This window comes from Desmodus rotundus, chromosome 9 (genome assembly GCF_022682495.2).
Source record: "Desmodus rotundus isolate HL8 chromosome 9, HLdesRot8A.1, whole genome shotgun sequence".
Classification (NCBI taxonomy): Eukaryota; Metazoa; Chordata; class Mammalia; order Chiroptera; family Phyllostomidae; genus Desmodus; species Desmodus rotundus.
In genome coordinates, this window is record NC_071395.1 from 36,683,789 (window position 1) to 36,695,857 (window position 12,069).

Here is a 12,069-nt window from a genome sequence, read left to right on the forward strand (position 1 = left end):
CGCCATATCACAATTAAACTGTTTGCTCCAAATAAAGTCTCCTTTCACCCCAATTTGGGGATTTCTATTGGTGTTGAATTGGGACAACCTTTGGTTGATAAACTCATCTCTAGCCTCATACACCCTACCAGGTGAAGACAGAACTCCAGAGCCCTGTGTTCCAGATGCTGTCAAATCAGAGAATAGATGGTGCCTTGCTTCCAAAGCCCCAACACATAGACGAATTCACCTGCCATTTGGAATCAATTTTTCTGCCTCTTCTCTTCTAATTGCCATGATCCCTTCAGTAGCAAAGGACAAAATGCCCAACTCAAAATGACTTAAGCAAAAAGGAAATTCGCTGGTTTTTGTGTCTGACAAGGCTGGGGGTTTCAGGCACAGCAGGATCCAGGCATTGGTTCTGTCCAGACTCTGTCTCCCCCAACCTGTGGTCAACAGAATAACAGCCCCAAAGATGTCCATGCCTTGATCCCAGAGTCTGTGCCTCTAGAAGCTGGGAAAGACAGGAAACAATTCTCTCCCGGGCCCTCCAGGGAAACCAGCCCTGCATACGCCTGGGTGTAGCACGGTGAAGCTCACCAACTACTTCTAGCCTCCAGAACTAAGAGGATATGTCTGTGTGGTGTCAGGCCCCGAATGTGAGGGAATTCATTAATTTGTCAAAGCTGCAGGAGGAAACTAATAGCCCCAAGCTCAGCTTTCTCTGTGTGGGCCTCATTTTCAGGGGGACTCCTCTCAGTTTGGGGCCACCCTCAGGCTGACGTCCTTCCAGCTCCAAGTCCAGCTGAGAGTGAGAGCTGCTCCAGTCAGCCCTCCATGCAGCTGAGGCCGGCGAGGACCCTCGGATTTGCGGCTGTCCCCCAAGTGTTCATAGCGTACGAGTGTCTGTGCCATCTTTATCCAGAACAACACAGAGTGGAAACAGCTCAAATATCCAGGGAATGACAAACAGATAAACAAGATGTGGTCCAACCATATAGTGGAATATGATTCAGCCTTGAAAAGGGAGGAAATGCTCATACCTGCTACAACGTGGGTGAACCTTGAGGATATTATGTTCAGTGGAATAAGCCAGACACAGAACAAATACTGTGAGATTCTACCATAGAGACAGAAAGTAGGGGGTGGGTGTAAGGGGCTCAGGGAGGGGGAGTCAGTGTTTCCTGGGGACAGAGTGTCAGCTTGGGAAGATGAGAAAGTTCTGGAGACGGATGGTGGGGTTGGCTGCACAACAGTGTGGATGTGCTTAATGCCACCGAGCTGTGCGCTAAAAATGGTTAAGGTGTTACATTTTATGTTAGGTGTATTTTGCTATGATAAGAAACAGGGCAGGGAAAACAATCATATTAAAACCACACACACACACACACACACAGGTGTGTGAGATGGGGGTGGAACAGGACGGGAGATGAGATGATGAGGCGGAATTTTTCTTGATTTTTCAGGTGTGATGTGTAATGTGTTTTTTCTCTCCAGAGAGCCTGTGTCTTTTAGGAGGACTTTTCTGAAATGCTTCTGGGCAAAGTGAAACCAGCCAGGGGTCGTGGGTGCTGCGGAGGGCGAAGCTGTGAAGGTTCCCTCCCCCATAGGAAGAGTGGGTGGGGTGTGGAAGGTGCTGGAGGCCGAGGCAGAGGCAGCATGTGTAGCTGAGTTCCCCAGTACCATGGAGGCCCTCTTATCTCTGCTGCTGCTGCTGGCCCCGGGGGCCCTTTGGTCAGGTAAGTGGGAGCAAAGCAAGGGGGGAAATGTCCAAAATTTAGGCCCCTAGACGTTCATGGGTGGGTATCAGAACAGATTGGAAATAAATTCACTTTCCCCAGAAGGGGACCGATGGAAAAAATGTCAGCTGCTCCAAAAAGCAGGCGAGGCCCGAGCAGGGGCCCCGAGGAAGAGGTCAGGTCACATCAGGGCAAGCATTTTAAGTTTTTCTCATTAAAAAAAATTTTTTTAATTGATTTTAGAGAGGAAGGGGAAGGGGGAGAGAGAGATTGATTGATTGATTTGTTGTTCCACTTACTTATGCATTTATTGGTTGCTTCTTGTATGTGCCCTGACTAGAAATTTAAACCACAACCTTGGCTTAGCAGGTCAACACTCTAACCAACTGTCCTACCCAGCCAGGGCCCCTAGATTTCTCAATTGTAAATATGTTGGCCCAGTTGCCTTATCACCCTTGGTGGTGATAAGGGTGGTACAAATATATATGTTATTTATCAGAGCCAATGGAGACTAAGTTTTAGGCATACTGCCCCTCATTCCTAAATGCCATGGCGTGTTTTCTGCAAACAAGGACATCTCTACACAATTATAGCAGATTGTCAACATACAGTGCCTTTAGCTCATCTATAGACCTTATTCAAAAGTCCCCACAGTGAGGGAACAAACCCAGCGGGGTGCATCTGGTCTCTTCCTTCACCTTAAGGGCAGTTTCTTCACTTCCCCCTGGGTCTTGTGACACTGGCATTTGTGATGCCTGTGGGCCTGCCCGCTGTGTCCCCAGGGTCAGGTTCAGGTTGTGCATTTCCTGCCGGAACCACAGAGGGTTCACTCCTGCTTCCTAGTGCCGTTACCTTGATCGCTTGGTGAAGTTTACATTCACCTGATCTTTCCAGGGTAAAAGTCACTGATTCCTCTTGTAGTCGTCTTAAGGGGAGACTTTGGGACTCTGAGGATGTCCTGTGCTCCTCGTACTTCACCCTGGAGCTGGATTCGCAGAATACCACAGAACTCAGGGCAGATGCAGGCTCTCTGCCTGCTGGCAGCACCCAGGGGGCAGGGTCCTTCTATACACATGTACATAACCCTGGGTTGCAGAGTAGGAAACCATGACCCAGCGAATGAGGCGACCTGTCCAGGGTTGCCTGGCTGGGAAGCACAGAGCTGGAATTTAGCCCCTGCTGTTGGCCTCCCCAAATCACATATACCTGGCCAGGACTGGATGACTAGGAGCTTGAGAGAGACGGTGGTGGGTGATGGACATCCCAGAATTTTGGTTGGGCTGGATAAGGATGTCTCTGTGATAAATCAGGGACCCAGCACGATAGGTATCCAGCCACCTACCCATCAATCTTGCTCTGCCTTCCACCCATCCATCATCCATTTATCATTCATCAGCCATCCATCTATTTTCCATCCATCATTTGTTATTTTTCATCCCCCCATCAGCATTTGCTGAGCACATACTGTTCAGGCCTGTTGTAAACGGGACAGGCACAGGGCCCGCCCTCAGGAACTAGCAGGGACAGACAGTCAATGAGCAAGTCTGCGTGCAAAACAATGTCAGGGAGGGCGAGTGCCAGGAAGAGAACAGAGCAGAGTAAGAGGAGGGGTGTTATATTAAGGAAGTTGGGGGGCACAGGGGTCTCTGAGGAGAGGGCTTTTGGACACACCCAAGCCAGACGTGGGGATGTCTGCAGGAAAGGCTACCAGAAGAGCATGCGCAAAGGCCTCGCGGTGGCAGTGGAGGCAGTGCAGCAGGGGAGCAGTCGGGAGGCCGGCGTGGCGGGGTGGAGCAAGGAGGCACGGGAAGGAGGCAGGGCTGGTTCATGTGGCTCTTGTGGCTCAGGGAGAGTTTAGATGTTTAAAGCATGAAGCAGAATTGTAGGAAGATTTTCAACTGATTTACATTTAAAAACCTTTTATCAATCTTTTAAAATTCATGATTGATTTTAAAACAATTTTTATAACATTTTTATTGAGATATAACTCACACGCCATACAATTCACCTCTTTCAAGTATATAATTCAGTGGGTTTTAGTACATTCAGAGTGTTAGGCAACCAGCACCTCTATCTAGTTCCAGGAAGTTCCATCATCCCACAAAGCATCCCATCCCCATTAACACCTACTCCCCACTCCCTCCCATAGCCCCTGGCATCCATTAAGCAGCCCACTTCCTGTCTCTGTGGGTTTCCCTGTTCCAGACATTGCACATAAATGGAATCACACACTATGCAGCCCTTTGTGTCTGATTTCTCTCACTGAGCGTCATGTGTTCAAGGGCCATTGAAGTTGTAGTGAACGCAGTGCTCCACCCCTTTCCATGGCTGAGTAATATTCCAGTGTGTGAATATATCACGTTTTGTTTATCCATTACCTGTTGCTGGGCATGTCGTCTGTTTCCACTATTTGCAGTTGTGAATCCGACAGCTGTGAACATGCGTGCACAAGATTTTGTGGGTGTATGTTTTCATTTCTCTTGGAGGGGAGTTGCTGGGTCCGGTGGTAACTGTTTAATCTTTGAGGAACTGCCAGATTGTTTCCAGAGTGGCGCCACCATTTTCCATCCCAGGGAAGGGATGTGATGGTCCAGTTTCTCCACCTTAAGCAGCTCCTCTAGCTGCTGCAATAGGGGCTGCACGGTGGTGACCAGGGGAGTCCCGATGGAGCCCAGAAGCAAGGGAAAGGGTGTGTGAATGCGAGGTGGTCACCTGCTGGTGACTAGGACACAGGGGTAAAGGATGGAGGAGGATCAAAGACAGTCCTGCTTGCCGACCTGAATATCTCAGGGAACAGAAGGCATTGCTACAGGGCTGAGGCCCCTCGGCCGAGGTGGGAATGGGGCACCTGGCCCTAACCTGGCGCTCTGTTCCTCTCCCCAGGAGGTGACACTTCAGAGACCCACATCATTGGGGGTCGCAAAGCTGTCCCCCACTCCCGTCCATACATGGTCTCGCTGCAGAAAGATGGCATCCACCAGTGTGGGGCAGTCCTTGTAGACCACCTGTGGGTATTGACAGCTGCCCACTGCGTGGCCCAGCCGTGAGTGACCCTAACCTGCCCATCCCCTCTTTCACCCTAAGCATCCCCGATTCTATCCCATGTTCCCCATTCTCACCAAGAGGTGGATCCTGACAGATTTAAGCCAATTGTAGGGTATGGGGTGCCCCCTTTCCCTCTCCTGTGATCGCTATGGTGTGTGGGCGGAACATCGACCTTAGGCATGCCCAAGTGACATTACGCTGAAGGATTCCTAGGGAAACCTTACTTGCCACAACAAAGCACCTCCCAATTGGGCAGAGTTTGGGTCTCTTGGGACACCCAGGAATGTGCCTCATTGTGGCCATGGGGATAGTCTGTGAGGGTGACAGAACCAACCTGGGAAGCCACAAAATAAATCGACCTTGGAGCTTCCCTACCTCTGGACTAGACAGTAATAAAGACCCTAGATCAAACTGGTCAAAGTAACCAAAGGCTATCTGTTCGGCTCATGTAAATGAAAAGTCTAGGAAGACAGAAGGCTTCAGGCACAACTTGATCCAGGTGCTTGCATGAGCTGGTCAGGAGTCTGCTTGTCTCTCAGCTTTTCTAACATGTCCCTTAGCCACATTATCAGGAAGGTTCTCACATGGGGGCAAGGTTGGACCCCCTGAGATCCTGTGGAAAGAGTTTGTTTCTCTATAGTTTGGGCAAAGTTCTGAGCATCAGTACTGATGGGCCCAGCCTAGGTCACATGCCAGCCTTAGAACAAATCACTACGGTTGAGGCATAACATATGTAGTAGGTGAGGCTGGAGCCCCGCAGAGGGGAGCCCCAGGCTGGAGGTCACCATTTTTGGACACACACAGCCCAGCCTCTGGCCAGAGATAAACTGGAGTCTGGGGCAGGGGAGAGAGCAGGGACATTCATCCTGGATGAGGTGGTGAGGAGGCAGTTAAGAAGGAGCAGAGGAAGGACCAGCCATAGAGAGGCCAGGTAAGGGAGCCAGTGGGAGGTGGGGGGCAGCAAATATCTCTTGACCTTGAAGTCAGCCTAGATGGACCCCGGAGGCAGAGCTCGGGTGTGTGGAGGGGTCCCCAAGCTGCAGGATGTCAGCACATACCCTGATCCTGCTGCCCACAGGACCCAACAGCTGAGGCTGAGGCTGGGGCTCCATGTGCTCGGAGACGATGCCCTCAATTTAAAAGTCAAGAAAGCAGTTCTCCACCCCAACTACAAGCCGTACCCCGATCTGAGGAATGACCTCGCTCTGCTGAAGGTGCTGGGGCGGGTGGGAGGAGTGATAGCTGCACCCAGGCCCCCCTCTCCCACCTTCCGTCTCCCACTGTCCCTCACTCAGCTGTCCCTTCTTGTAGTTGGAGCATAAGGTGGCTTCCAGCAAGACTATCAAGCCCCTGGCCTTACCCGGAAGGCACCAGGCAGTGGCCACAGGAGCAAAGTGCAGTGTGGCCGGCTGGGGGCTGACCCAGCAGCCTGGGCACCTGGCGAGAGCACTGAGGGAGCTGGACATGCATGTGCTGGATGCCAAGACGTGCAACAACAGTCGTTTCTGGAATGGTGACATCACCCCGTACATGATCTGCCTGGAAGCCAAGTCCAAGAACGAGGGCCCCTGCAAGGTAAAGGGGCAGCAGCGGGGCAGGCCAGGCAGACTAGCATGAGGTGAGGGCATCAACCTGTGGCCAGGGGCAACCTGGCAAGCCCCAATTCTCCCCGGGCCCCAACTCTGTCCATTCTCTGGGGGATCCTGGAGATTGGTACTAGCATTAGTCCACTTCTCAGATATGGAAACTGAGGCACAGAGAAGTTAAGTGACTTGCGCACAGTCACACAGTCAGGGAGTGGCAGAGATGGGGTTTGAACTCTAGCACCAAAGATGATCACAGCGTGTGCAAAGGCCCTGGAGTGGGAAGAAGAAGCAAAGAGTGTTAAAAGGACAGGAAGGAAGGAAAAAGGGAACAAAAGAGGGTGGGAGGGGAGTAAGGAGATGTGTGTAGGCAGATGTGGGACCCGGGTTCATAGCCATTGGGGGAGGGTCTCTACTTTGGAACCACCCTTCCGGCCCCTAGAGATAAACAGGCCTTCTTCAGCAGGCACTGAGGGTAACCTGCACCCTGTGGTCTCCAACAGGGGGACTCAGGCGGGCCCCTGGTGTGCAGCAAAGGCAAGGTGGCTGGAATCCTGTCCTTCAGCTCCACAACCTGCGCTGACATCTTCAAGCCCCCTGTGGCCACTGCTGTGGCCCCCTACGTGTCCTGGATCAAGAAGACCATCGGGCGCTGGCCGCCTGCACCTCAGGCCTGATGCTTCAGGAGTGCCCCCGACTCCCTTGCTTGTGGGACCTTCCCCCGCAGGATTACGGGGAGGGACAGAGGGGACTGGCCACAGCTCAGAGGACAAATAAATTGTAATAAAGAAACTGGAGGAGTCCTGCCTGGATTCTGACCCCACTTCTGCTATGCTGGCTGTGAGGCCTTAGGCAAGCCTCAGTTTCCCCACTTATAAAACAGAGGTTGCACTTTTGAGGCTGCTGAAGGCAGCCCAGCAGCAGGAGAGGGCTGGCTTCTCCCAGGAGGGGTTCCCGGGCAAGGCCCACAGGGTAGCAGGGAGCCACAGCCAGAGTTGGCCAGCAGGGGGTGTGCTGGGTGCCGGGGGACGGGGTGGAGGTCACTGAGCAAAAAGATCCCAGAACCTTCTTCCTTTTATTTTTTTGGTAATATGTTTACAATATTGGGGTATAATTTTCATGCCTTACAATTCATCCATTTAAAGTGCGTAATTCAGTGGTTTTTAGCATGTTCACAAGGTCATATAACCATCACCTCTAATTCCGGAACGTCCCATCACCCCAGAGAGCAGCATTGTCCCCATCAACAATCACCTCCAGCCCCCTCCCCAGCCCCTGACACCCCGAACCCGCTCTCTGTCTCTGTGGATGCGCCTGTTCTGGACATTCCCCATACGTGGAGCACATGCCGACGGCCTTTGTGTGCGGCCTCACCGAGCGCCACGGCCCGCCCACGCTGGAGCGAGTGTCAGTGCCTCACTCCTTTTCGTGGCCGAGTGACATTCCAGTGTGCGGACAGCCACGTCCGTCCCTTGATGGACATTTCGGTGGTGTTCACCCTTTGGCTATTGTGAATTTACCGCCACGGACACACGTGCACTTGTATTTGTGCGGACGCCATTTCATTTCTCTCGGGTGAGCACCGAGGGGGAAATTGCTTGGCCATACAGTGGCTCTGTGTGACCTTTTGAGACACTGCTGTTTTACAGCAGAATCTTTGTATTATGAAGAGTCTGTGCCCTGGTTGAGGTGGCTCAGTGGTTAGAGTGCCAGCCTGTGAACCAAAAGGTCGCTGCTTTGATTCCCAGTCAGGGCACATGCCCAGGTTGTGGGCCAAGTTCCCATTTGGAGGCATGCGAGGGGCAACTGATCGATGTATCTCTCGCATTCCTCTCCCTCTCTTTCTCCCTCCCTTCCCTTCTCTCTGAAAATAAATAAATAAAACCTTTTTAAAAACTTAAGAGGAGAGATTACTCCCAAACTCATTTAAAAAAGAAAGAGAGAGAGAGAGGAAAGAAGGAAGGAAGGAGGGAAGGAAGGAAGGAGGGAAGGAAGGAAGAAGGAAGGAAGAAGGAAGGAAGGAAGGAAGGAAGGAAGGAAGGAAGGAAAGAGGGAGGGAGGGAGGGAAGGAAGGAAGGAAGGAAGGAAGGAAGGAAGGAAGGAGGGAAGGATGGAAGGAAGGAGGGAAGGAAGGAAGGAAGGAGGGAAGGAAGGAAGGAAGGAAGGAAGGAAGGAGGGAGGGAGGGAGGGAAGGAAGGAAGGAGGGAGGGAGGGAGGGAAGGAAGGAAGGAAGGAAGGAGGGAAGGATGGAAGGAAGGAGGGAAGGAAGGAAGGAAGGAGGGAAGGAAGGAAGGAAGGAAGGAAGGAGGGAGGGAGGGAAGGAAGGAAGGAAGGAAGGAGGGAGGGAGGGAGGGAAGGAAGGAAGGAAGGAAGGAGGGAAGGAAGGAAGGAAGGAGGGAAGGAAGGAAGGAAGGAAGGAGGGAGGGAGGGAAGGAAGGAAGGAAGGAAGGAAGGAGGGAGGGAGGGAGGGAGGGAAGGAAGGAAGGAAGGAAGGAGGGAAGGAAGGAAGGAAGGAGGGAAGGAAGGAAGGAAGGAAGGAAGTTCTGCAACACAGAGCAGAGTTGAAATAACGGCATAATGAGAACTTGGGTGATTCACCCCCACTGGCCCTCTGCCCACCTATCCATCCAGCTTATCTGCCGACGCATTTGCATTTCACAGCACGGCTCCCCAAACACTTCAGCGGGGGTTTGGGTCCTCCGTCTCCCTCTGTCTCTCCCTCTGCCTCTGTCTCTCTCACATACAATGCATGAATCTAACTGGATGACTTGCTGTTTTGACAAGAGCTGACAAATGCTTGTAATCCAAACCCCAACCGAGATGTGCATGAGTTACCCAAGGAGACTCCACTGCCCCTCGCAGTATTGCCTAACATTTAGTTTTTGCATAGTTATTACTTCACATGGGAAGTAGTTAAGGGGACAAAGGTTACCCTAGAGGAAGATAGTTCCCACTGTCACCCATTTTCCCCAGGAGGCAAGTCTTGTGTCTTCATCCAAGGTGTCTGAGCAACATTTTTACAGGGTTTGGATTTTTTTTTAAGATTTTATTTCTTTATTTATTTTTAGAGAGAGGGGAAGGGAGGGAGAAAGAGGGGAGAGATGCATCAATGTGTGGTTGCCTCTCATGTACCCTCTGCTGGGGACCTGGCCTGCAACCCAGGCATGTGCCCTGACTGGGAACCGAACCAGCGAACCTTTGGTTTGTAGGCCGGTGCTCAATCTGAAACCGGAAAAGACACCAGAGCTCGTGCTTCCTGTCACTACCCGACCCGATAGCAGAGATGGAGAGTGAATACTTATGGGAGCTTTATTCAGGTGGCTGTGGATCTGAGAAGACGGCGGGTTCGCACCCTAAAACAAACTGTCCTACATTTTCTCTCCAGGCCAGACTTTTATAACAGAGAATAACGTGCAGTGAGGGGGTTTGAAATTCAGGGAAAATTAGATTAAAAAACCGCAGTATTCTCACCCTGGGCAGATAGCTGTTCCCAGGGGCTGTGGTCCTCTGGTCTCCCCCTGGAACACAATGCCTCCACTTGTCCCCAGGCGGTAATCTTTAGCAGCGTCCCAGGAGGTGGGCTGTCTCAAACGGGAACCAGGATGCGCCTTATCTGTAGTTTCTGATTTACCAGGAGCCAGGATGGGCCTTATCTGTAGTTTCTGAAACAAAAGCTTTAACATATGCATTACTTACTAGGCTTATAACTATTTACCTTAAACTAAAATTTTTCAACTCTTGAGTCCCCTATCAAACCCACTGAGCCATACCAGCCAGGGCCCCAGGTCTACATCTTGCATGAGCCAGGTACCTATGTCACAATTAACGAACCACTATTAACACTTTATTCAGATTTTCTCAGTTTCCCCGAATGTCCCAGAGTCCTGGGCCGTGACATTTCCTCAGACTTTGTTTGTCTGTCTGTCTGTCTGTTTTAATTCTCACCCAAGAATATGTTTACTGTTGAGAGAGACAGAGAGAAACAGCCATTGGTTGCCCCCCTTATGCACCCCGACCCGGAAGGGAACCATAACCTCGGTACGTGCCCTACCCTGGAATTGAAGCACAACCTTCGGTGCACGGGACGACGCTCCCACCACGGAACACCCCGGCCAGGGCCGGCCAGTGCGTTTTTCAGGTTTCACTTTCTGCTGAGGCACCACCTGTGCACACTCAAGCCACAACAGCCTGGTGACTTCTCACAAACCAAATGGTAACACTGATTTAATCAGAATGTATACCTGGTCTTCGTCCACATTCCTGGCACAGGGTTTCTAAAAGCCTCGGAGTTTCCTAAGTGATAAGACAGACAAAGGAGTCTCCGCTGTTGGAGCAAGTCCCCCTCGACCACACCTGGAGCAGGGCTAACAGCTTAGAAGACCAGAGGGTCAGAACAGTGATTTTTCATCTCATGGCACATGTAAACTAATTACTAACATTCTGCGGCACACCAAAAGCATGTCATATTTTTTTGCAGATCTGGCAAAAGGAGGTATAACTTTGATTCATTCCCACCAGACAGCTATTGTTGTGTTGGCTGTTGTCATTTTTTTATTTGACAATCTCGGGGGGGGAGTAGGTCAGTGCCCCTGACTAAATAGTCAGGTATTGCATGTTTTAAACATTCTTGCAGCACACCAGTTGAAAATCACTGGGTGAGCCCTGGCTGGTGTGGCTCAGTGGATTGAGTGCCAGCCTGCGAACCGAGGGGTCGCTGGTTTGATTCCCAGTCAGGGCACATGCCTGGGCTGTAGGACAGGTCCCTGATGAGGGTTGCGCAAGAGGCAACCACACATTGATGTTGCTCTCCCTCTCTTTCTCCCTCCCTTCCCCTCTCTAAAAAATCTTTTAAAAAATACATAAAAATTCCTTCTCTTTAAAAAAAAAAAAAAAGAAAGAAAATCACTGGGTTAGAAGGTTGGAACTTTCAGCCCCAACCTGGGAAAGGAGGGGTCTGCCAATACCTGAACACAAGCTCACACCCCTGATCCACGGGAACAGAAGTTCCTATAACCGGGACCCTTCTGGGTCTCACCCTGTGCGTCCCGTCATCTGCTGTCAATCTGTGTCCTTCACCACTGCACTGCTTATTATTCTTTATAATAAGCAGGATCGTGTAAGTCTTTCCCCAAGGTCTGTGTGCAGCCCTAAGCAAATTAATCAGACCCGAGGACGGAGCTGTGGAAGCCTCCAACTTGTAGGCAGTCGGTCGGTCAGAAGCGCGGGTGACAGCCTGGACTCTTGACTGGCACCTGGAGTGGGGGCAGTCTAATGGGGCCTTTCCTTCTCCCCCTCCACCTTTTATGATGTGCATTTTCTCCTCTTCTTTTTTAATCCTCAACTGAGGACATGCGTATTGATTTTTAGAGAAGGGGAGGGGGGAGAAAGACAAGGAGAGAGACATTGATGTGCTGCCTTCATATGCGCCCTGACAGGGACCAAACCCGCAAGGCGGGCATGCGCCCTGACCCCGGGGAATCATTCCACAACTGTTTGGTGCACGGGATGAGGCTCCAACCCCTGGGCAACCCGGCCAGGGCAAGGAAGTGCATTTTTAGTGTTTCACTTTCTGCTGAGGCATCACCTGTGCCCAGAACACACTCAGATCACAACAGCCTGGTGATAACACCCAACCAGCTGAGCCACATTGGCCGGGACTCATGAGGCACGTTTTCAAGCAGAAGAGTTGGAAGGTTATACAGGCAACTGTATACTCTGCCTCT

At 51.3% G+C, this 12,069-nt stretch overlaps 1 protein-coding gene across 1 annotated transcript; it reads left to right on the plus strand.

Annotated features, from left to right (window-relative positions):
• Window positions 1-1,611: 1,611 nt before the first annotated feature.
• GZMM (granzyme M) lies at window positions 1,612-7,136 on the plus strand. The gene is made up of 5 exons (XM_045202633.2): window positions 1,612-1,718; window positions 4,602-4,761; window positions 5,842-5,977; window positions 6,075-6,338; window positions 6,850-7,136. Exons 1-5 carry the CDS (start codon window positions 1,664-1,666, stop codon window positions 7,021-7,023), a joined length of 789 nt encoding a protein of 262 aa, XP_045058568.2. The 5' UTR covers window positions 1,612-1,663; the 3' UTR covers window positions 7,024-7,136.
• The last annotated feature ends 4,933 nt before the right edge of the window (window positions 7,137-12,069 follow it).

What these genes read in the sequence shown, in the direction of transcription:
- GZMM (XM_045202633.2), top strand. Translation starts at nt 1,664, where the DNA reads ATGGAGGCCCTCTTATCTCTGCTGCTGCTGCTGGCCCCGGGGGCCCTT. An exon ending in CCCGGGGGCCCTTTGGTCAG is followed by an intron (nt 1,719 to 4,601) that starts GTAAGTGGGAGC and finishes TCCTCTCCCCAG; the next exon opens with GAGGTGACACTTCAGAGACC. An exon ending in AGAACGAGGGCCCCTGCAAG is followed by an intron (nt 6,339 to 6,849) that starts GTAAAGGGGCAG and finishes GGTCTCCAACAG; the next exon opens with GGGGACTCAGGCGGGCCCCT.